The sequence below is a fragment of the Monodelphis domestica genome, chromosome X, assembly GCF_027887165.1.
Source record: "Monodelphis domestica isolate mMonDom1 chromosome X, mMonDom1.pri, whole genome shotgun sequence".
NCBI classification, from domain to species: Eukaryota; Metazoa; Chordata; class Mammalia; order Didelphimorphia; family Didelphidae; genus Monodelphis; species Monodelphis domestica.
Genome location: NC_077235.1, coordinates 49,185,245 through 49,211,384, shown reverse-complemented (window position 1 = coordinate 49,211,384; position 26,140 = coordinate 49,185,245). Strand labels below are relative to the sequence as shown.

The 26,140-nt window shown below is 39.3% G+C and overlaps 2 protein-coding genes across 8 annotated transcripts in view; one reads left to right on the top strand and one right to left on the bottom strand.

The window, feature by feature from the left end:
• Positions 1–26,140, top strand: part of CCDC160 (coiled-coil domain containing 160) — a 109,130-nt gene that overhangs the window by 33,866 nt on the left and 49,124 nt on the right. Inside the window, exons 4-5 of one of the 7 annotated variants that reach the window (XR_008914429.1) lie at positions 22,122–22,183; positions 25,866–26,072. The gene's annotated coding sequence lies outside the window, so the exon portion shown is untranslated. Of the gene's footprint in view, positions 1–22,121; positions 26,073–26,140 lie in introns of all 7 variants that reach the window. The other 6 variants (XR_008914426.1, XR_008914428.1, XR_008914424.1 and 3 more) reach the window with 6 other exon arrangements.
• Positions 6,847–9,689, bottom strand: LOC100023481 (transformer-2 protein homolog beta-like). The gene has a single exon (XM_056808866.1). The coding sequence runs from the start codon at positions 9,341–9,343 to the stop codon at positions 8,033–8,035; it is 1,311 nt and encodes a 436-aa protein (XP_056664844.1). The 5' UTR covers positions 9,344–9,689; the 3' UTR covers positions 6,847–8,032.

Below are 26,140 nucleotides of genomic sequence, written 5' to 3'. Positions count from 1 at the left end.
AAGGAATAATGATACGACAACAAAATGGATAAATGATGAGTGCAAAGACAAATGGCAGAACTGTACCTTCATGTCCCCCAGGCTACGGTTATGGAGCAGTGGAACCCATTGCCTCCACTGAGAATTAACATTTCTTGGAATGTATTCTAGAGAATCCTAGATGGTGTACTAAGAGAACCAAGCTGGAAAGAGGAATTACAAATTAATGCCATTGAAATAGAAGAATGGATTAGGTGGCAGGGAGGATTTAGTTCATGAAGCTAGGAAAGAGAAGGATAAAATAAAAAAGGAGAGAATAACAATAAAACTAAACTCAAGGAAACCGGAATTAGATCATGGAAAGGTATGGACAATTTGGGGGAGGCAAATGGATTTAGTTTATTGTACACAAAACCTAGTGCAGAGATTAAGTGCTGATGTAAAAGAGGAGATAGATTTTACATTAGATATTATTGGTATATGTTTGTGTATGTAGGTAGAGAAATATGTATTTAATATAAGATAGCCTAAACTTAATAAGTAAGACTGTCATTTGTGAACAGATCAAATTCTCTATTAAAAAGTAAAACAGAGGCAGTTAAGTGGCTGAGTGGATTTAGAGCCTGGCCTAGACATGTGAGAGTTCTAGGTTCAAATCTGGTCTCAGATACTTCCTAGCTGTGTGGGCTTGGGTAAGTCACTTAATCTCCACTGCCTAGCCCCATGATGGTGAACCTATGGCACATGTACCAAAAGGGCATTGAGAGCCCTCTCTGTGGGCACTCCTGAAGATGCCCACCAGAATTTGTTAATTAGAAAGCCAGAGGGACATGGAGCTCTTCCTCTCCCCCTCACCATGCACCTGAGGACATTCCTCACTTCACCCACCCCTCTGCCCCCCAGCTAAATGGGAGTGTTTCCTCTATTCCCTATCTGGAATAAAGGGAGACTAGGGGAAAGGGCAAGGTGGGGAGTGGGGTTTGGCACTCAGTCTGGGGGGATGGGGTGGGGGTGGGGACCAGCACTCTGTCTTTAAAAAGTTCACTATCACTGGCCTTGCCCTTTCTGCTCTCCTGCCTTGGAACTAATATACAGTGTTGATTCTAAAATGGAAGGTCGGGGGTTTTAAAAAAAGTGAAATATTAGAGGCCTAGATAAAAAACAAAACCAATTATATACATAAATATGAAGCATATTACATTTAAAACATATAAACACACAGAGATAAAACAAGATGACAAAACAAGTATTGTTATGTTTCAGATCTAAAAGTAGAAGTTATAATGAGGGTCTGATGTAAAGCAACAATGAAAACTGATACAGTCAAGTGTGACAAACTAGAAGATTACATTATTTTTGAAGGAACCATAGGAAATGGAAAATTTATGCTATTAAAAGCATGTGTACCAAATAGTGTTGGAGCTAAATTCTTAAAGGAAAAATAGATGCACTGCAAAAAGATGTTGATAGTAACACAGTAGGAGGGTCTCAGAACTGTATAAATCCGACACAAAGATAAACAAAAAATACAGGGCTGAATGAATTGTTGGACAAACAATATAGAATTGACCTATTTTGATTTCTGATTGTGAATATTAAAAGATATACATATTTCTGAGCATCCCACATCACCATAATAGAACTAATCATGATAAGGCATAAAATAATTATTAAAAAATATAAAAAAGGCAGATATAATAAATTTGTCCTTTCTAGGCCATAGGGATAGTGACCAGAGCTATGATTCGTTAGTATGGAAAATAAAAATATGGAAACCTCCCTCTACCAATGTAGGTTGGCATCTTTTTTTGCCAGGTATAGTCTTAGTGGCTTAGAGTACAGAGAATTAGGTACTTAACCTAGGATTGTGGGCTACCCATATGTCAGAGGTAGGACTTGAAACCCTGGTTCTCCAGGATCCAAGTCCAGGGGTTTAATCTGTTATGTCATGCTGCTGCCTATGGAGACTATAACCCAATAAAACTGTAATTATTAAAAAAAAAAAACCTTACCTTCCATCTTGGAATCAATACTATGTATTGGCTCCAAGGCAGAAGAGTGGTAAGGGCTAGGCAATGGGGGTCAAGGGACTTATCCAGGGTCACACAGCTAGGAAGTGGCTGAGCACAGATTTGAACCCAGGATCTCCCATTTCTAGGCCTGGCTCTCAATCCACCCCACTGAGCCACCCAGCTGCCCTCTAAAACTGTAATTACTAAAGGAAATATGAACAAAAGATGGAGGCCTATATGGCCACAAAGTAATAGAATCCTGAATAAGGAGTGGGCTAAAGAATAGATAATAGAAATGATAAAGAATTGTGTTAAAGATGATGATAACAGGGACAGTTAGGTAGCACAATGGATAGAGTGGCAGGCCTGGAGCTGGGAGGACCTGGGTTCAAATGTGGCCTCAGATACTTTTCTAGCTATTTACCTGGGTAAATTACTACACTCTGACCACCTAGCCATAGCTGCACCTCTGCTTAGAATTGATACTGTGTGGGATGAAATGTATGCATTATTCCCCAATACACATTGATTAGTTAGAACAATCCTAGATTGGCAACTTCCTAGAGAAAAATAGTGAAGTTCGGCGCCCTCTACTAGGAGATATCAAACTCTCCTTTTGAAGAGCAGGAGAAACCCCTTCCCCCAGCAGCCTTTAAATAAATAAATAGATAGATAGATATTAGTAGAGGCCTTTAATATTCTTCTCAAATGTGGCTGAGAGACTGATCCCCCTTTTCTTTTGTTCCCGTGGGAAGAAGTTTAGGAGTGACCTAATTCGTATGAGGGAAATCTCAAAACTTACAAATTCTAATCTGGACTACATGTCCTGGGAGATGTTTCAACCTAAATGCTCTAACCCAATGTTGCCATGCTCCAGCCCGAATAATGTTTCAGAGTGTTTCAGTCTGAAATTGTTGCAATCAGAGAAATCCTTGGACAGGCCTAAAACCGCCTGAAATTGTTGCAATCAGAGAAATCCTTGGACAGGCCTAAAACCCTGACTCAACTAAAAAAGTTGCAAACCTAAGGAATATTCCCATACAATTGGAACCCCCAGAAGCGGTGGGAAAGAAGAAGGAGGGTAGAATAAAATACAGATGAAGGGGAAGTGGAGAGAGCATTGTGCTGAATCCCTATAAAATCTGAGTTAACCAAGGCATCAAGGTGGGCTGTTTCTGAGACCCCAGACTGTGGAGCCTCTCTCTCTCTCACTCAATGCCCCCTTGTTTTTTTAAACTCTTACCTTTGTCTTGGAATCAGTCCTGTGTATTGATTGGCTCCAAGGCAGAAGAGTGGTAAGGGCTGGGCAATGGGGGTCAAGTGACTTGCCCAGGGTCACCCAGCTGGGAAGTGTCTGAGGTCACACTTGAACCCAAGACCTCCCATCTCTAGGCCTGACTCTCAATCCACTAAGTCACCCAGCTGCCCCCATCCCCTCCTTGTGAGGATACTGGCTATGCTCAGTCAGTATTCCCCCACTCTTACTCCCCCCTTGTGAGCAGACTGCCTATGTCTGGTCAGTATTGTCTTACCTTTGGCCCCCTCACTTTCTTGTGAGGACGCTATCTAGGTCCAGACAGTGTTCTTCAGTCTATGCCTCTGAATAAAGTCACGTGAACTCTGCTAGTTTCCTGTCTGCTCATTAGAGTGATTTGGGGGGTATGAGCCGCCCCCCCCCAGAATTTCACTCCACACAATACTAAGACAGATGTTAAGGATTTAGAAAAAAGATAATGTAACAATGAAAAAACATACCAAAACTAATGAGATGCAGCTAAACCCAGTGGAAAACTGATACCTTTAAAAACTTATATGAGCAAGAAAGAAAAAAGAGGATTGATGAACTAAGCATGCAATTAAAAAGACTAATAAGTAACCCCAAAACATGGATAAAGGAAGCAATCTTGAAAATCAGTGAAATTTGAAAATAAAAACCTATAAAATAAAGGCTATTTTTATTTTACTTATTTATTTTTAAACCTTACCTTCCATCTCGGAATCAATACTGTGTTGGCTCCAAGGCAGAAGAGTGGTGAGGGCTAGGCAGTGGGGGGTGAAGTGACTTGCCCAGGGTCACACAGCTGGGAAGTGTCTGAGGCCAGATTGGAACCCAGGACCTCCCATCTCTGGGCCTGGCTCTCAATCCACTGAGCCACCCAGCTGCCCCCTTAAATGCTATTTTTTAAAAACAATGTACCTCCCAACCATTCTGGAAAGCAATTTGGAATCAAGCCTGGAAAGTCACTAAACTGCATATGCCCTTTGCCTCAGTACTGCCATGGCTAGACCTATGCCACAAAGAGATGGTTCATACAGAACCCAAACCCCCAAATTAACTGTAAATAAACGAATGTGAGAGACAGTCTGCAGTATGCTTTGCAAACTGATTTTTTTGGGCGGTAAATAGGGTTAAATGACTTGCCCAGGGTCACACAGCAAGGAAGTGTCTGAGGCTATTCTAACTGATTCTTTATTTCATTCACCACAACTGCTATTCCAAATCTGTTTCCTTCAAGTGTCAAAGAGCATGAGAGCCCCTTCTTCATCTGCTCAGATGAAGGCCTTGACTCATACTTCACTACGTTAGCTGAGGTCATTCACTGAAGGTGAAGAGCACCCTTTTCATTTGACATCCCTTTAACATGATCCCCCATTCTCTTTTGCTTCTTCACTCCAGTCTCAGAGGAAGAGATGGCACTTTTCACTGTCAAAGCCAACCCTTTATGTCCACCTTCCCCCATCCCCTCTGTTCTTCTCCAGCCCATTGGCCTCGCCATCATTTCTTGTTCTATCCCTCCCCCTCCGATCTTCAGCATATCTATTGGCTCTGTCCCTGTAACATGTGAATATCCCCACGTCTCCCCATCTTTAAAAATGTGTACCCGATATTATTATCCTCGCTAGCCATTCTCTTATATGTCCTTGAAAAAACTGCTTACCTTAGCTGTGGTGGCATATGCTTATAACTCTTTAGGACTAGGGGCCGAATGGGATGTGAGTAAATCATTTCCGTTGGCGAGTTCTAAGCTACAAATGTCTAAAGCTCATCAGGTTTCTGCACCAATAGTTAGCCCCTAGGTGTGTGCGGCCAGCCGGCTACCTAAAAGAGAGCTGAACCAGCACAGATGAACAAACAGAGCAGGTCAAAGCTTCTGTGCTGGTCAGTCGGTGGTGGGACTGAGTCTGTGAGTAGCTGCTCCATTCTTTTTTTCTTAAATTCACTTAAATTCATTAATTCATTTAGAATATTTCCCCATGGTTCATGCTCTTTCCCTCCCCTCATTCCCACCCCTCCAATTAGCTGTTCTTTTTTTTTATTTTTTTAAACCCTTACCTTCCGTCTTGGAGTCAATACCATGTATTGGCTCCAAGGCAGAAGAGTGGTAAGGGGTAGGCAATGGGGGGCAAGTGACTTGCCCAGGGTCACACAGCTAGGAAGTGGCTGAGGCCAGATTTGAACCCAGGACCTCCCAGCTCTAGGCCTGGTTCTCAATCCACTGAGCTATGCAGCTGCCCCCCAATTAGCTGTTCTATTCTTAGCCCGGAAAAGATAGGAAGACCCAATGTAAAAAAAGAAAAGAAAGAAAAGAAAAGCTGTCCATATCAGAGACTTGGGCTTCTTTTCCTGTTACTCTCTTCTAAACCCTCTGCAAACTGGTTTCCAATTGGCCTCATCAGAAAGTCATCAAAGATCATGGTGACCAATGAGATTTCAGTTGTCAGACTGAATGGCCTTTCCTCAACCCTCATCTTTCTTGACCTTTCTGCAGCCCTTCACACTATGTTTTTGTACCTCTCTGGGTGGCTGGGATGAGGTTTTCTTCTTGGCTTTCTTCCAACCGGTCTGACGGCTCTTCAATCTCCTTTGCTGGGTCTTTTGTTTTAATGGCTGCTGTTGTTTTGAACACACTTAGTGAACATCACAAAATGGAGTCAGAATGAAATAATGTAGGTGATGCAAAGAAATAACAATGAAATCGGCTTGGAACACAACCAATATTTATTTCATACTTCCAATTCTAATTGATAGATTTGACAGTGAGAATTCTCTGTTGTCACTTAATTGATTGGACAAGGCAATATGTAGTTGCCTGGCCCATCATTTGACAGTGCTTTTTTTTAACCCTCACCTTCTGTCTTGGAACCAATATGTATTGTTTGAAGGCAGAAGAGAGGTAAGGGCTTGGCAATGGGGGTTAAGTGGCTTGCCCAGGGTCACACAGCGGGGAGGTATCTGAAGTCAGATTTGAACCCAGGACCTGCCATCTCTGGGTCTGGTTCTCAATCCACCCAGCTGCCCCTTATTTGATTTTTCTTAAGGAAGTTGTTAGATAGATTCAGTAGAACTTTTGAAAAGCTTTCTCCTTCTCCCCCCACCCCAAAAGCCCATGTATATTAACAACCTTAGATATGGAATAACCTGGGGCACTGCTATTGGTCTGGTGTACAAAATGAAAGGAAAACCCAAATTCTGGAGGGACACATTTGTCAACCAAAATTAGCATTTTGAAACTTAGGGCCATAATATATGTTTTAACATTATATTGAATTTAGAGGAAGTCAGAAGAATAGATAAAAACTACTATATATAGGCCAGAAAAACTGGCAATTCAAGGGAAACTGCTATCCAAATTAACAAGACAAAAGAGTACTTAAACAAAGGAATAATGGGGGAAATCTAGCAATACAAAGGGTAGAAAAACACCCTTGGACTATTGGATTTACAAATAAATTCTATTGAACACTTAAAGAACAATTAATATCTATTTTAAAACATTTTTATCTATATATCTATATATCTATATATAAAACAATTATACACAACACTCCCCACCACCACCACCATCACTATCAGATACCATTTTGGAACATCTCTGAACTCAGAAGGAGCTCACAGAAGTTCTTTGACCACAAAGTAGTGAGATGTACCATGCTGTGTCCTCCGACCCAGCCTCCTTCCACCCACAGGCAGTTGTCCCTCCCTCTCTTCAATGTACACAGTTAAGGAGCAAAACCCCAATCAAGCCTGCCCTTATCTGCTCCACTTTGTGGTCCTTTTTACTCTATATGCCACTCAGGGTGGCTGTCCCCTGCCCTCCAGGGCTCTATCTTTTTTTTCTGTATTTTTTAAAATTTTAAATGAGCTTAAACAGGTTTTAGAAACAGTTGAGTAAAGCAGAACACCTTTGAGAAGCAAAAGAAAACCTCAAAAGAGGTGAAAAAAATTAGCAGGCAACATTTTCAGTTCATTTCATTAAACCAATGAAGTATTTTTCCCATCGTTCATGACGTGGAGAGCCAGAGAATTAAGGTAACATTTGTGGTAGACAGTATTATTATTCCCCGATAACCCAAGGCTCAGTATCACCACTTTTATATCACTCTCATCCTAAGGGGAAAACCCCCCTCTAACCATATATTATGTAACTCTATTCCCCCCTCCTACTTGCAATTATAGATTACATTAAGGCCTTGTCAAACTTAACCTTCAGATAAGAATTACTAAATTGTTTCATAAAAATACCTTTAGATCTAACACCAGTAACAGAATTACACAGTAAAATTATAACACTAAATTGTAGATAAGTATGCAGAACACTCTCTAAATGGCGCGGGGGAGGGGGGTTGGAGAGGGAAGCGGAGGGGAAGGGGAGGGAGACGGGGAGGAACTTAGACTTATTGGCTACTAAACAACTTAACTTGAACAATTGGCGTTTTTCGACATAGTAAAGAGAAAAGTAACAATCAAGCTCTGAATGTTGTTGGTGTGACATATTGTAGATATCTTCCAGAAATGGGAAATCTTCACTTTCCCACGGATTCAACAGAAAAAGCTTTTAAATGAAGCTTTTGTCCCAAAGAAACTTTTTTAATCACTCAAAACGTGGTCTTTAAACGCATTGTTCTGGAAACAGTTAACTGGGTAAAGGTGGTTTCAACTCACGAGGCATAGTTCAGTTTTGAAACAGCAGACAGTAGGAAAGAAGCGAAAGCAAAACGTAAGTCTAGCACAACTTTGAGAAATTCTCCATGTTCAGCCTTTAAAAGTGATGAGGAGAGTAAGGTCGAGATCTGGAATGGGATCGGTATCTCCGGTTGTAATAAGGAGATGGAGAATGCCTTCTGTAGCTCAGATCCCTCTCTGGGCCACTTCTCCATCCTCCTCTACTTCCCATTAGTGAGGCAACTCCACCTGCTCCTCTATGGGGCCTACTGCAGTAATAGTCCCGGTCACTAGCTCGTTCATATACTCCTCGATCAAAGAAAACACTGCGTCTGCCATAAGTAGGTCTTCCCATGTAGACTCCAGGTGTGGGAGTGTGGGGTCTTTTTGTTATAGAGAAATCTACTCTGATTCTTCGCCCATCAACCTCCAACCCATCAGCACCTTCCCTAGCTTCCTTGGCATTATCCACACTTTCAAAATAGACAAAAGCAAACCCCCTGGAGCGCCTGGACTGCTGGTCATACACAACGGCGACATTCGAAATTGGGCCATATTTAGCGAATATCTCTCTTAGGTCCTTTTCTGTGGTGAAAAGACTCAGTCCAAATACACCAAGACAACAGTTGGGATCAGGATGGGATCGATTATCGAAATGGCGCCTTCGGGGAGCCAGAGGAGAACGACTGCGGCTAAAGTACCTACGGTACTCCCGAAAATCACGGCTGTAAGATCTGCTACGGGTCCGTCTTCGGCAGCAGCGGGAGCGGGATCTGGTTCTGGATCGAAAGTAGGATCGGGATCTGGTTCTGTATTGAGCCGGAGAGCCATAGCGAGGGTGAAAGTGAGGGTGAAAGTGGGGGCGAATGTGAGGGCGAACATGAGGGTGAAAGTGAGGGTGAAAGTGAGGGCGAATGTGATGGTGAAAGTGATGGCGAATATGAGGGCGAATGTGATGGCGAATATGATGGCGAATGTGATGGTGAATGTGATGGCGAATGTGATGGCGAATGTGAGGGTGGAAGTGAGGGCGAATGTGAGGGCGAAAGTGAGGGCGAATGTGAGAATGAATGCGAGAACGAATGCGAATGCGAGAGCGAGACAGAGATCCAGAACGAGAGCTGGATCTTCCATGAGGCCTCCGATTGCCATTTGGAGATCTCGATAGAGATCTGGACCGTGACTTTGATCTAGAATGTTTGGGCAGTTCCTTGGAACGAGACCTTAAATGGATAGAGGTTGTGGATTTGGGGGATCTCTGTCCACTTCCACTTTCACTTCCACTTTCACTTCCACTTTCACTTCCGGAAACAGAGGATTCCCGCTCCTTGTAGTGGGGCTCACCGCAGATGCTCAGGACGCCACAGGCCTGGCCACTGCCGTCACCAATCACAAGATCAGATTCCATTGCTGCCCTCTCAACTGCTCCCCTCCTCCAGTCACCAAAATCCCCAGACAGTACTGTGATAGTCTCTGACCTTTGTCGCTGAAGGATCGAAACCGCTATCTGCCCAGGCCTCAGAGCCTTAAGCTACCGCCGTTCTGTCAGAAAAAAAAATCAAAAGGCTATGGCTGCAGAAGTCACCAGAATGTCTGTCGCCGGACAGTGACACCCAAACTGGACCTGAGTGTCTCTGAAAGGCTGACTGGACTTGACTTCGAGGCCTAAGGGGAAACGGTGTCGACGACAGAGCAGTCGCCTCCACACCCAGCACCGCCCTCGGCCATAAAAGGAAGTGAGGCAAGCGACGGAAGTGACGGAGAGCCTTTGTGAGCCTATGGGGGCTCCCACAGGAACTTCCCCTGTTGGCTCCAGTCCCTATAACAATGGTTCTCAAACTTTTGACTCTCCGTGCCTTATTACACTCTTAAATGTTTTTGAGGACCCTCCCAAAGAGCTTGATCGATATGTTTATTTTGAACAATCTTTTGATATTTCCATATCAGTTAGAATACTAGTACGTACCATTATGAAAATAGTTTTTACCTAACAGAACACAAGGCGGAGCCGGACCACAATTTGAGAGACACTGCACATTCTCTGTGGGGGGCAGGTGTGTATATCCTCTATTACCATCATTTCTTTTTTTAATTTTTAAAAAACCCTCACCATCACCAATATTGTATATTGGTCCCAAGGCAGAAGAGCGGTAAGGGCTAGGCAATGGGGGTGAAGGGATTTGCCCAGGGTCACATGGCTGGGAAGTGTCTGAGTTCAGATTTGAACCCAGGACCTCCCGTCTCTAGGCTTGGCTCTCAATCCACTGAGCTACCCAGCTGCCCCCCAAGACTTTTTAAATATATATTGAAAAAGTGAGGGCTAGCCTTGTTTATAAAGGGGAAACCCTAGAAAATTTCAGGTACAAACAGGGTTGCTATAATGCATTCCTTTCATATCTCTGCCTAGCATCTGCTAGTGCTCTCATTTCAGAACTATCTCTTTGGTATATGAACACACGTACACACACATATATGTATGTGTGTACATGTCACTTCTCCTACCTGAATGGAAGCCATTTTGGGCTATGACTTTCTGGAATTCCCAGTCCATAGCATAATCAAGTAGGTGCTTATGAAAAGCTTCCTGATTGACTGAAGAATCCCTGCTTTTCTTCAAAGCTTCGCTCAAGAGCTAACTTTAGCCTCTCCTGATTTAAGCAGCCCCTAATGCCCTAACCCCAAATTTTAGATAAATAAAATGTATGCATAGATAGATACATAGAGTTAGATGCATACATATTGTTTCATCTGATAGAATGTAATGACCTGTAGGGTACAAAATGTTATATTTTTGCCTTTGTGTATCCAATGCCTATCTTAGTGTCTGGCACTCAGTCTACACTTCATAAATACTTACTGATAGGTGGCTCAGAGGATAGAGCTCCAGGCCTGGAGAGAGGAGTTCTTGGGTTCAAATGTGACCCTAGATACTTCCTAGATGTATGACCCCAGGCAAGTCACTACTATGTGCCAATTACAGTAGTAGACTTTTTACAAATACCTCATTTGATCCTCATAAGAACCTTGCAATGTAAGTGCTATTATTAACATTTTCACAGTTGAGGAAGCTAAGACAAATAGAGGTCAAGTGACTTGCCCAGGATCTCACAGCTAGGAAGTAACTGAGGCTAGATAAACCCAAATTGCAGGTCATATGATAATGTACTTAGAAAACTCTTGAGAAGTGGTAAAGAAACTCACTGAAAAGATTAATAGCTTTAGCAAGGTAACAATAAAAAATCATCACAAAAAATCATCAGTATTTCATACAGTATTAATAAAAACCAGAAAAATAAAAAATACATTATGTTCACACTAACTACACAGTGCATTAACTGTCAAACAGGTAATTTGTTAAAACACATGAATGATTTCTACAAATATAACTAGAAAACACTAATTACAGAAATAAAGATTTAATTAGGGAGCAGCTAGGTGGCTCAGTGGATTGAGAGTCAGGCCTAGAGACAGAAGGTCTTGGGTTCAAATTTGGCCTCAGACACTTTCTAGTTATGTGTCCCTGCACAAGTCACTTACCTCCCATTGCCTAGCCCTTACCATTTTTTTGTATCACACACAGTTTTGATTCTAAGATGAAGGTGAGGTTTTTTTTTTAATCCTCACCTTCCATCTTGGAATCTATACTATGTATTGGTTCCAAGGCAGAAGAGTGGTAAGGGTCAAGTGAGTTGCCCAGCGTCACACAGCTGGGAAGTGTCTGAAGCCAAATTGGAACCCAGGACCTCTCATCTCTAGGCCTGGCTCTCAATCCCCTGAGCTACCTAGCTACCCCCTCTTTCCTTTTTTAAAAATATTCTTACCTTCCATCTTAGAATCAATATTGTATATTGGTTCCAAGGCAGAAGAGTGGTAAGGGCTAGGCAATGGGGATCAAATGACTTGCCCAGGGTCACTTAGGAAGAGTCTGAGGTCTGATTTGAACCCAGGACCTCCTGTCTCTAGGCCTGGCTCTCAATCCACTGAGCTACCCAGCTGCCCCCAGGGTTTTTTTAAAAAGACAATTAAAGAGATATTCACTACTCATAATGGGGCTATGCCAATATTCCTTAAATTAATGTACAGATTTAATGATATGTAAATTATATTACTTTCCAAAAATAAAAAAATAATGATAATTCATCTGGAATAACAAAATGAAGAATTGCAAATAAAATAATGAGAACAAGTACAAAAATAAAGGGCATGCCATTGCTATATCTCCATTACTAAGCAGTAATCACCCCAAATATTTGATAATGCTTAAAAAACAGAAGTGTAAACAACAGAAAAGATTTGTTAAGCAAGAAGTAAGCAATAACAGTATGTACTATTTCATAGAACCAAAAACATTGATTATTGGAAGAACCTCCTTTTGACAAAAATTAGAAATCAGTTTAGAAATTATATTTAGACCATAAAATATTATGAATATATAAAGATATAAAACAAATCCTCATAAACCATCAGAATGCCTTATATATTATTAACAAAACCAAGCAGTAAGAGCTAGAAAGAAAAATTCCATTTAAAATAAGTAGATGGGAGTCTGGCAAGACACACCTAGGACTATTTGAATTCAGCTATAAAATAGTCTGTTGAAAGAAAGACATAAATAATTGGAGAAATATTAACTGATCATGGCTGAACTGAGTCAGTATTACATCAATCACTTTATTTATTCAGCACTGTACCAATCTACCAAATTTTATAGAGCTAAAAAATAAAGAAGTTCCTTTGGAATAAGTCAAGAATGTCAAGGGAAGTAAGGTGAAAAGTTGAAAATTAGGAGGCTTAGCTAGCACCGTCAGATCGATACTCTAACATTACCAAATATCACCAAACTATAAATCAGTAATCATTAAGTTGATTTGGTAATGATAAGGGGAAGGGTTGATTCATAAAGCATTACAGACACAGAACATGGTGTGTACAAATAGAGTACATACAACAGTAGCATAGTGTTCAGTAAACCTAGAGACGCCAGTTACTGGAGTAAGGACTCACTATTTGACAAAACCTGCTGGAAAAATTGAAAAGCAGTCTGGCAGAAATCAGACATAGCTCAACACCTCATATAATATAGCAAGATTAACTTAATGGCTTTGTGACATACGTAAAAGCAAAAAATGGTCAAAATAAATTATAAGGTCGTTTTCAAAAGTAAAACTCCGAGTTATCAATAACCATATGAAGAAGTGGTCCAGATCACTAATAATTAGAAAAATACAAATTAAAACAATTCTGAGGTTTTACTTTATGCCGATCAGATTGACAGAATGAAAAATTTAACACATTGTAGATGGGAGAGTGATTTGGTTCAGCAATTCTGGAAAGCCAATTTGGAATTGGCTAAAAATTCATTCAATTTTGGATATGCTGCTATACCACTACTAGGGCTACCACTACTTAAGAGATGAAATAACAAGGGAAATGACCTCATATTTATAAAAATATTTCTGTTGTCTAGAATGATTTTAAATGAAACTTCTCTTTCTAACTCTTGCTCTTGACTTTTGTTGGAAATGTATAGAAACACTGATGATTTATGGGGATTTATTTTGTATCCTGCATATTTGCTAAAGTTATCATTCGAATTAGTTTTTAAGTTGATTCTCTAGGATTCTCAGCAAAGAGTGATGATAATTTGGTCTCCTCATTGCCTATTTTAATACCTTCAATTTCTTTTTCTTCTCTAATTGCTAAAGGTAGCATTTCTAGTACAATATTAAATGGTAGTGATGATGATGGGCATCCTTGTTTCACTCCTGGTCTTATTGGGAATGTATCTAGTTTATCCCCATTGCAGATGATGTTTGCTGATGGTTTTAAATAAATGCTACTTATTTTAAGGAAAGCCCTTTTATTCCTAGGCATCTAGTGTTTTTAATAGGAATGGGTGTTGTATTTTATCAAAGGCTTTTCCTGCATCCATTGAGATAATCCTGTAATTTCTGTTAGTTTGTTTATTGATATGGTCAATTATGCTGATAGTTTTCCTAATATTAAACTAGACTTGAGTTCCTGGTATAAATCTCACCCGGTCACGGTGAATAATCTTTGTGATACATTGCTGTAGCCTTGCTAGTATTCTATTTAAGATTTTTGCATTGATATTCATTAAGCAAATTGGTCTGTAATTTTCTTTCTGTTTTTAGTCTTCCTGGCTTATGTATCAGCACCATATTTGTGTCATAAAAAGAATTTTGCAGGACTTCTTCTTTGCTTATTTTGCCAACCAGTTTATATAGTTTGGGGATTAATTGTTCTTTAAATGTTTGATAGAGGGGGCAACTGAGAAACTCAGTGGATTGAGAGCCAGGCCTATGGATGGGAGGTCCTGGGAAATCTGACCTCAGACATTTCCTAGCTGTGTGACCCTGGGCAAGTCACATTTCCTAGCCCTTACCAGTCCTATGCCTTGATAGTATTGGTTCTTTATTTTTAAAATTAAATTTAAAAATAATTTAAAATTAATTAATTAATTAATCATGAATATTTTTCCATGGCTACATGATTCATGATCCCTCCCCCACTCTCTCCCCCCTCCTGGAGCTGACAAACAGATCCACTGGCTTATACATGTATCATTGTTCAAATCCTATTTCCATGTTATTCATATTTGCAGCAGAGTGGTCCTTTAACATCAAAACCTCAATCACATCTCTATTGTACTACATGATCAATCATATATTTTTCTAATGCATTTCTGGTTCCACAGTTCTTTTTCTGTATGTGGATAGTGTTCTTTCTCTTAAATTCCTTGGGATTGTCTTGGGTCATTGCCTTGTTGCTAGTAGAAAAATCTATTAGGTTCAATTGTGCCACAATTGATCAGTCTCTTGTGTACCATGTTCTGCTTCTGCTCCTTTTGCTCTTATCAATCCCTGGAGGTCTTTCCAGTTCACATGGAGTTCCTCCAGTTCATTGTTCCTTCCATTACTATCAGATACCACAATTTGTTCAGCCATTCCCCAATTGATGGACACCACTTCCTTTTCCAATTTTTTGCCAATACAAAGAGCAAGACTATATTTTTATTCAAATATTTACCCCTATTGTCTCTTTGGGGTACAAACCCAGCAGTAGTATGGTGGATCAAAGGGCAGGCAGTCTTTTTTTTTATTAAAACCCTTACCTTCCATCTTGGAGTCAATATTGTGTATTGGCTCCAAGGCAGAAGAGTGGTAAGGGCTAGGCAATGGGGGTCAAGTGACTTGCCCAGGGTCACACAGCTGGGAAGTGTCTGAGGCCAGATTTGAACCTAGGACCTCCCATCTCTAGGCCTGACTCTCAATCCACTGAGCCACCCAGCTGCCCCCGCAGGCAGTCTTTTAAAGCCTTTTGGGCACAGTTCCAAATTGCCCCTCAGAATGGTTGGATCAATTCACAACTCCACCAGCAGCAATGCATTAATGTCCCAACTTTGCCACATCTCCTCCAACATTTATTACTTTCCTTGGCTGTCATGTTAGCTAATCTGCTAAGTATGATGTGCTACCTCAGAGTTGTTTTGATTTGCATCTCTCTAATTATGAGAGATTTAGAACATTTTTTCATGTATTTATTGATAGTTTTGATTTCTTTATCTGAAAATTTCCTATTCATGTCCCTTGCCCATTTATCAATTGGGGAATGGCTTGATATTTTGTACAATTGATTTAGCTCCTTATAAATTTGAGAAATTAGACCTTTGTCAGAGGTTTTTATTATAAAGATTTTCCCCCAATTTGTTGCTTCCCTTCTAATTTTGTTTGCATTGGTTTTGTTTGTACAAAACCTTTTTAATTTAATGTAATCAAAATGATTCATTTTACATTTTGTAATATTCTCTATCTCTTGCTTGGTCTTAAATTCTTTCCTTTCCCATAGATCTGACAGGTATACGATTCTATGTTCACCTAATTTACTTATAATTTCCCTCTTTATACTTAAGTCATTTACCCACTCTGAATTTATCTTGGAATAGGGTCTGAGATGTTTATCGAAACCTAATCTCTTTCATATTGTTTTCCAATTTTCCTGACAGTTATTGTCAAATAGTGGGTTTTTGTCTCAAAAGCTAGGATCTTTGGGTTTATCATACACTATCATGCTAAGGTCATTTATCCCAAGTCTATTTCAATGATCCACCAAAAGTAAGGGTTTAATAAAAAAAATAAATGTTTGATAGAATTCAGTTGTGAATCCATCTGGCTCTAAGGATGTTTTTCCTTAGGGAGTTCATTGATGGCTTATTCAATTTCTTTTTCTGAGATGGGATTATTTAAGTATTCTATTTCCTCTTTTGTTAATCTAGGCAATTTATATTTTGTAAATATTCACCCATTTCACCTAGATTATCAGATTTATTGTCATATAATTGGGCAAAACAGCTCCTAATGATTAATTTAATTTGCTTCATTGGAGGTGAAATCACTCTTTTTCATTTTTCATACTGGTAATTTGATTTTCTTCTTTCCTTTTTTAAAACAAATTAACCAATGCTCTATCTATTTTGTTGGTTTTTTTTTCATAGAACATATACCTAGTCTTATTTATTAGTTCAATAGTTCTTTTACTTTAAATTTTATAAATTTCTCCTTTGCTTTTTAGTTGTATTCATTATTTCTGCTTTTCTGTATTTGGTTGTGAAATTTTTATGCCCTAGTACACGGTCAATTTTTGTGTATGTACCATGTGCTGCTGGAAAAGAAGGTATATTCCTTTTTATTCCTATTCAACTTTCTCCACATAGCTATTAAATCTAACTTTTCTAAAATTTTATTCACTTCCTTTACTTTTTTATTATTTATTTTTAAAATTAGATTTATCTAGTTCTGATAGGGGAAGATGAGGTCACCCATTAGTATAGTTTTATTGTCTTCTTCCTTAAGCTCCTTTAGTTTCTCCTTTAAAAATCTGGATGCTATACCATTTGGTATATATATGTTAAGTACAGATATTACTTCATTGACTACACTACCTTTTATCAAGATATAATTTCCTTTTTGAGTTTTTATAGCAACTGAGACTAATTCCCATTTTTCTTTGAAGTTTTATATGTGGTTGCTTAGACCTCTTCGTCCTCTACTAACTCTGTAGTTTGTTCTTTGTCTCCAAGGGAATTTTCTGTGGTTAGGGGTTTCTTTTGCTATTTGCTCATTTTCCCAGCCTTTTTGCCTGTGTACTGGTAACTCTGAAAGCTACTGATTCTGTCTCCTATACTGATGGCTTGTAAAACTCAGCACAGTGAGATATTTTGCCCTGGGGCTAAGGGCTTTACCACAATGCAAGCTTGAAAGGGCCAAGAGCTACAGATTTTGGGGCCTCACTTCTGGTTGGTGCCAGAGCTTGAGACTTCAAGGAGTGGGTGTGGGAGGCTCTGCTGTTGTTATGAGCAAGTTCCTGGGATCCTGAAGTTGGCCTATGCTCAGGCTCGGAATCTGGCACTGTAGGTGGGGGGTGGTCAACCTGCATTCCTCTGTGTGCAATTTTACTTTCTGTTCCCTCTTATCTGGTGAATATATACCCTGCCTACCTTTCAAGTTGTTTTCCATAGGAGAGCCCCCACCCCCTTATTGTTGGTTTTTGACTCCTGTCATTTTAAGGCACTTAAAAATAATTAATTAAATTAGAATATTTTTCCATGGTTACATGATTCATATTTTTCCCTTCCAGAGCTGACCAGCAATTTCACTTGTTTATACATGTATCATTGTTCAAAACCTGTTTCCATATTATTAATATTTGTAATAGAGTGATCATATAGAGTCTACATCCCCAATCACATCTCCATCGAACCATGTGATCAATATATGGTATCCTTCTGCATTTCTACTCCCACAGTTCTTTCTCTGTATATGGATAGCATTCTTTCTCATAAGTTGAAGGCACTTTTAAAAGTTTGATTTGGAAGGATTCTCAGAGTGGTTTCAGCTTTCACTGCTACTAAGCTGTCATCTTGGCTCTGCCTCCAGCTACAAAACTATTTATGGCAGTTCTTTCTGTGGTTGAAAAGAACTGCAACCCAAGGTAGTGCACACCTATTAGGAAATAGCTAGACAAATTATGCCATTATTAATACAATGGAATATGATTGCAACATAAGAAATGATGAAATGGGTTATTTCAGAGGAAACTGGGAAGAACTTTATGAACTGATACAGAGTGATGTGTCAGAAATTAAGGAGAATTTATATAATGACAGTAACATTATTAAGAAAAGCAACTTTAGGGGCAGCTGGGTGGCTCAATGGTTTGAGAGCCAGGCCTACAGACAGGAGATCCTAGGTTCAAATCTGGCCTCTGATGCTTCCAAGCTATGTGACCCTGAGCAAGTCACTTAACCCCCATTTCCTAGCCCTTACCACTCTTCTGCCTTGGAACCAATACACGGTATTGATTCTAATAGGGAAGGTAAATGTTTTAAGAAGAATAAGATAAAAAGAAAGAAAAACAACTTTGAAAGGCTTTAGAACTCTGATCAAGTAATGCTAAACCACTGTTCTAGAGGACTAAAAACAAAGCATATTACCAATAAAAATTTCCTGCTAAAGAGGAGATAGACTTAAAATGTAGAACAAGGTACACATTTTTGGACATGACTAAGTGGGAATTTGTCTTGCTAGACTATGAATATTTGTTATGAGGTTTTAAAAAATTCTTCTTTGGAGGAGGAGGGATGTGGGAGGTAGACATAAAAAATAAGCATAAATATAATAGCATTTAAAATACTATATACCATGTTTTAGGGTTATTCACTTACAAAATTGAATAATATGGATACATTTTTATGTAATAATACATGTATAACCCAGATTGAATTGCTTGCCAGCTCCAGGAGGGGAGAAGGAAGAGGGGAGGGAGACGATTTGGATTATATAACTTCTGAAATTTTATGTGGAAATTTGTTATTAAAATTAAATAAATAAAATACCATATACCACAATAAGCTCAAAATGAATATATGATATGAATATCAAAAACTACACTTCAAAAAATTTGATGAGAATGAAATCAGGCACTTTTTACAACTATGTCTACAGGGAGAAGTCTTAGTTGAGTAGAAAATAAAGACTGGGGGGCAGCTGGGTAGCTCAGTGGATTAAGAGCACAGTATTAATTCCAAGACAGAAGGTAAAGGTTTAAGAAAAATAAAGACTGTAAAAAATGATAAATTAGACTGTTCTGGCTATAAAAAATTAATGTTTTCTTATACAAATAAACTAAAATAGAATTAAAAGGACAGTGGTAGAATCAGAAAAATAGTTGAATCAAATATCACTGATGAAATTCTGACATCCAAAATATATAAGGAATTAACAAAATAGATAAAACCAAAAACCAAATCCCTCGATAAATGATCCAGGGATTTGAACAGATATCGCAAAAGAAGAATTGCAAAGTATGACTTAAACATATGAGAACATGTTCCAGATCACTAATAACAAGAGAAATTTACAACAAACTTGAAATTTTGTCTCATATCATGTGAATGGGAGACGATGACAAAAAACAGGCAATATCGGGGGACTGTGCACAGACAGGTGCCCTAATATATGCTTTTATTAGAGTTGTGAAATGACCCAACTCTCGTGGGTACCAACTTGGAATTATGCAATAAAAGTGACTCAATCATCAAGACCTCCAGTGCTACTATTGAAAATGTATTCTAAGGAATTAAGAACAAAAGCAAAGGTCTGACATATGTCAAAATATTAATAATATACTGTATGTTATAGGAAAGAATTGGAAATAAAGTGGATGCTCATTGATTGAGGAATGATTAGAAAATTGTGGTATATGAATATAATGCTGGATGTATACCTATATAAAGTGTCTCAACTGAACGGAACCATTTACTTTAATTCCCTCTTTGGAGAGTGACATCTAACTGGAAAGTTGGTGAATCTGGTCATTGGGCCATTTTTCATTTTACTTATATGTGAATAAAAATAGAAGGCCTCTTATTTTTCTCTTTTCCTTCCATAAAAACTAGCACCTACAAAAGTTTTGAACATCTGCCTTCACTATGCACGTTCCTCTATTTTATAAAAATGGACCCATTGGGAGACACAAAGCTGTCCTAAATATTTCATTCCCAGATTCTGACAAGAGGCTCTAAATTTACATGTCTTTGTCAGCTGGGATATTTCCCAAGTTGCTATAGAATAGCTTTTTTTCTCCTCCAAATGAATATTCTAGCTGGAACAGGAATTCTTTTTTCATTTTCATTTTATTCTTATTGTCATGCAAAACACACTTCCACATTGGTCATTGTTGTAGGAGCACACTCATACATAACCAAAACCACCAAATAGAATTATAAATACCCTCCTGTGAAAGACGACTCCAACAGTTCTTTCACTGGACGTGGCTAGCATTCCCTGTAATGTCTTTCAGGGTTGGCCCAGACCTTTGCACTGCCAACTTTTCACAGGTAATCATTGTACAATATTGCTGCTTTTGAGTAAAATGAGTACAATGTTCTCCCACTTCTGTTTATTTCTCTCTGCATCAGTTCCTGCAGATCTTTCTAGCTTTCTCTGCTCTCATTTCCTGCTTCTCATAGTATCCCATCACCAACATGTACCATAATTTGTCCAGCCATTCTCCAACCGATGGACATCCCCTCAATTGAAACTGGAATTCTCAACCTTTTCTGCGTCACGGACCTTTGGAGTAGGCTGGTGACGCAGAATAATGTTGTATTTTCTATAGTCCTTACTAAAATTAAAAGCTAATGAGGAATGCATGGATATGTACGCTCACTAGAAGAAAACCACGATACATATGAAACAGAAATACTCCAAAAGATCTGAGATCTCAGCCAAATGGTTATTCCCTCCACTGATGTAGATCACAATGATCCACTTCTACCTGTCACAAGCAACTTTTGTCCAGGTCCTCCCATATGTTTGATCTAGTGAGTCTACCTAACATACTAGTAGCTCTCCCTCACTTTCTTTTATATAATGAGGATACCAATGGAGCAGGTGGACTAGCAATCAGTTTTCCCTCATTACAGGAGCAGCCCATCCTCTTTTTGCTCATACATTTCTTTGAAGACATTCTTCGTATCACCTCACTATCATTATTCTTTGAAGTGTGCAGAAATCTGTTCACACTTGCCATGTGTCAGCTGAATTTGCAATACAACAGCAGGAAGGACAATTGGGAGTATCAATTTAAATGGAGACCAGTGAAAGAACCTTACTTAAATACCAGTTATAAAGTTCAACAGCAAAATATCCCAAAGAGGTATCTAGGCACTTTAATTACAAGTGATAAACAGGAGCAGCTAGATAACACAGTGGGTAGAGTGCCAGGCCTGGAGTTGGGAGGTTCTGGGTTCAAAACTGACCTCAGACAATTTCTTTTTTTTTAAACCCTTACCTCCCATCTCTAGGCCTGTCTGTCAATCCACTGAGCCACCCAGCTTCCCCCTCGCCTCAGACAATTTCTAGCGGTGTGGCCCTGGGCAAATCACTTAATCCCAAATTGCCTAGCTCTTGCCACTCTTCTCTCTTAGAACTTAAACTAAGATAGAAAATAAGGATTTAAAAAATTGATAAGAAACAAGAAATGCAGCCCTGATGTCAGAAATGGTAACACAGGTTAAAGGAAGCTTTCAGAGCAGAGGTTCTAGCCTTTTTTGTGTCTTGGACCACTTGGTCAGTCCGGTGAAGACTATGATCATGTTTGTATGGGTATAAATTAACACAAAATTAGCTTATGGATCCTAAATTAAGAATTTAGACCACTTTGGACCTTGCTGGAGCTAGAAAATGGAGAGAAACAAACCCTAGCGATAGGGAATGCAAAGCAAAGCAATGAATTTTTCCCAGAGAAATACCCATTAGAAATGTGGGGTACCTCGGGCACAAGAAGACAGGCAAGCTCTGTCAGTGTTAAGGGCCCACGCTGAACTCTGAATGGCCTCACCTAGAATTAGTGAAAGGACATTGGAAAGAATATAGGAGAAATTGGAAGAGAAAAGTCATTAAACCCGTGAAATATGGTATAGGACATTTTGTACTTGCTAAACATTTTCAGGGCCTGACCATATTCAGATGGCAAAGTCGATGGATTAGCAACAGGAAATTATATATAAAATCTAACTGTACAGGGAAGGAAAATGTCTCAGAAGGGACATTTTCTCAGAGAGCTCAGCAGACTCCTAATGATTTTCATGCTTAATTTTACAGATGCTGAAATACTGATGTCAACTTGGAAAAAAGTGGCTGAAACTGGCTTATTGGAATACCAGGTACTGAGAACATATGTTGAATAGACTTGCTATTCTCCCTCTGGAAAATTCTTCTCATGGAAGCTTTTATGGTATGGTGTTAAATCTATATTTATATGTCTACGTCCAAATCTACTACTTTGAAAATGTGTTTGCCCTGATAGCTTAGGGGTTCATTTGGTTTGGGGGAGTGCTGTGTGTTTCTCTTAGTAGCTACAAAGTAATGTGAGACTTGGGCAGTGAGAAATCCTATCAGATTTCTAACTGTGATATGGAAGAGAGGAAGTGTTTGCTAATAATTTCAGAAAAAAAGAGTCTTCATTAAATTGTAATGGTCTGGAGTGAAGGGGAAATAAGGAAAGGAATAGTTCACAGTATCCAAAACTGAGTTAAAATTCCACTGTCCCTTACCATAATGAAGCCCCAGGTAGAGGACTGTGTCCAGTTTTGGGTGCCATGATTTAGGAAGAACATTGATAAGCCAGAGAGTGATCAAATGAGGGTGAAACGAGATGGTAAAGGACCTCGAATTCATATCCTATGAGCACTGGTTAAAGGAATTTGGGATATTTGGTCTGGAGAAGAGAAAAATGAGGGAAATATTATAGCTGCATTAGAGAAAGAAGGCATTTATATTGTTCTGTTTGGCCCCACAAGGCAGAACTAGGAGTAATGGTGGGGAAATGATTAAAAAAAGCAAAGTGAATCTTGATGGAAGATACAACTTCTTAACAATCTAAGTGAGATGGGCTCACTTGGGAGGTAGTGGGTCGCCCCCTACTGGAAATCTTCAAAGTCTGAATGAACACTTGTTAGATATGTTGGAAAAGGTGTTCCTGGTCAGATAGGAGCTGGAATAGATGATCTCTGAGGTGTCCTCCTTCTTTGAGAGTCTATGACTCAGATTCTGTAAATAACTATGTATTTGTAAAGAAATTCCTGGATGGTCTTTTGAATATGGAAATTAGAAAACTGAGTTTTGAATGTTGAAGATTTTCTTTCTACACAAGAGAACAAGGGACATCTATCTGAACTCTGTTTTCATATGTGAGGATGATAATTATATTACAGATTATTACGAGGTAATTTGACCCTAAATTCACTCAAATGTTCTAACAACTTGCTGGGAAGAGTGACTATGTATGCTACGCCATCTTTACACAAATAAGATACTAACATAGAACATTGAGTAACTCTGAAAAGTTAATGCCAATCATCAGTGCTGGTGACATCTGAAATTTGATGGAAATATGAAATTGAAGTAGTTAGGCAGTGATTAGAAGAAAGTGTTAGCGCTAAAAAAGTGGCACTAATGGGAAAAGTATTGACCAACTTTAGAACCATTAGGAATTTCGCGATTTGTATCTTGGAAAACTTCATTCAAGATAATATATGAACTTTGGAAACTTATATGAGATGAATTAAGGGGTTTAAGTGCTTTCATTCCACTTGTAAGGTTTAATAGTCTTAATTTATTTGGTGCTCTTTCTACTCTATGATTGGTGTGTATGTTATTGTCTTAATTTTTCCTGTTACTCATTTGGCCTATATTTGTGGGTTTCAATTATATTATTATGATAATGATATACTGTATGTGAACAAGAGCAGGGAAGTTTTGAGAGACTGTAAATTAAGCTAAAAGAATGGATCGACTTACTGATACATATAGGTAGCTTCAAGATAGTCGGGTATTTGCTAGTAATGATATAGAAAAGATAATTGTTTACTAACTACTACATAACAATTTAAATATATAGTTTGATCCTTAGAGATTGTGTTCAGAGAATAGAAAGAGACCCAGGGAACTGTGTATTTACATAGACTAGGGAATGGGTCCAAAGAGTAGAGAGACATCTGGGCATCTGTACCAAAGTGGACATGTAAGGAATGTGGTCAATGAGTAAACAGAGGTTGAAGGGTCTGATCCAAAGAAGAAAGGTCCAGGAATATGTCCAAAGACTAGCAAGAATATCTGAGAGCATTCACCAGTCAGGTCATGGAAGATATGAAGAGATGAGCTAGATAAGCTTGTACCCCAAACTAAAAAGATCAAATAATAGGCCTAAAGGCTAGACAGAGGGCCCAACAGTTCTCTCAATGATCATAGGCATTAAAATATGTACAAAAGCAGACAAGAAAGGGATCCTTCCTGAAGGTGGCTGCTCAGAGAATAGATTCAAAGAATAGATAGTGAGTCAGAGATCTCCCTTCAGGTGAACAAGTCAGAAAGTATGTCTATTGAGTAGAGAGAACATCAAAGAGAACTATCTCAAGTTGGAGAGGCTAGAGAATTCATCGAGAGAATGGACAGAGGCCAGTGATATTGATCATAAAGGATAGATTACAGCACATAGAGAAGATAGAAACCCAGGTCCCTTTCTTAAAATGGATAGGTCAAGGAAAGTGTCCATATCATGGATCCAGAGCTTATATAATGGTCTAAGAATCTATCCCAAAGGGGAGGGATTAGAGGATGCTTCCAATGAATACAAAGAGGGCCTGGAATATGGCCAAGAAAATTTGTCTGGGGAATAGGCAAATATCTAGGGAACAGTTGAAAAATCAAAAGTTTGGGTGTTCAGTTTAGAGAGTAGAGAGAGTCAAAAATTGAACAGGTCACAGAATGGGCCTAAAGAATAGCTATAAGGGGCAGCTAGGTGACTTACTGGATTGAGAGCCAGGTCTGGAGATGGGAGGTCCTGAGTTCATATATGGCCTCAGATACTTCTTAGCTGTGTGACTCTGGGCAGGTCATTTAACCCCAATTGTCTAGCCCTTACCAGTCTTCTTCCCTGGAACCAATATTTAGTATTGATTCTAAGACAGAGGGTAAAGGTTTAAAAAAGGATAGCCAGAGTTTCAGGCTGATACCCCAAAGTTGCCAAGTCAGGCACGCTGTACCAAAAGTTTGTCAAAGGGTGGCCACTTAACATGCTGGAAGCCTTCTTGATCTTATCCCAATCTCAAAGTGGTGCCAATGGAACTTTTTGGCTGTCCACCTGTCTGAAATGGTCAAGGAGTGAATCTAGAGAGTAGATACAGGGCCAAGCATTTATTCTAAAGCGAATATGTCTAGAGAGTTGACAAAAGGCCAGCAACCTGTGCCAAGGGGCTATATAATAAAATATCCAGAGAGTAAATGGAAGATTTGGGATTTGTCTCTGGTTGAACAGGTAAACAGCAGCATCCAAAAAATATCAAGATGTCTATATATTGATCCTGAAAAGGGATGAAAAGGATGAAAGAGAGGAAGGGAGAGAAAGTGAGAGAGAGAAATAAGAGAATGAGAGAGAGAAAGAAGACAGGAGAGGAGAGAAAGAGGGAGGGAGAGAGAGACAGAGACCTATGAGGTTAGGCCAGAGAATGGATCCAAAGAGTAGGAAATTTGTCCAGAGGAACAGACAGAAAGCCAATAATCTGGCCAGTAGATAGGATCATAGATTTAGAAGAGGAAGAAATATCAGAGGCAATCTAGTTTAGTCCCCTCATTTTACAAGGTGGACACTGAAGCTCAGGGAGATGAAATGATTTGCTCATGCTCACAGAGGTACCAAGACTCAGAGTTAGAATCTGAATTTAGGTCTTCTAAATACAAACTCATCTTTCTTTCCACCCCACTGTACTGCTTCTTAGTGACATTTGGAGGGTAAGTAAATCAACCACATCTCACCACTCTCTAACCAGTATGGGCACTCTGAACCAGTCAGCCTCCAGCCCCTGCCTCAGGGATGAGCCAGGACCAGGGACTTGCCATGGGCCCTGCTACCATCCCAAGCCCTGTGACAGCAGGCCATTGGACCAGGATGGATAATCTTCAGATTGATTTCTTGCCTGGCCGCTCAGGTAGAGATAATGAAATCCACATGGGAGCTGATCTTGAAAGTAGAACTGTCCTGACAATGTTTGGAAGGTGAGTAAATCAGCTTTGCCACTCCATTCTGTAAATATCCATCCAGCCTGTAACCACTGAATAGGACT

Excerpts from the sequence above, each read along its gene's own strand:
- LOC100023481 (XM_056808866.1), bottom strand. The coding sequence starts at position 9,343 with ATGGAATCTGATCTTGTGATTGGTGACGGCAGTGGCCAGGCCTGTGGC.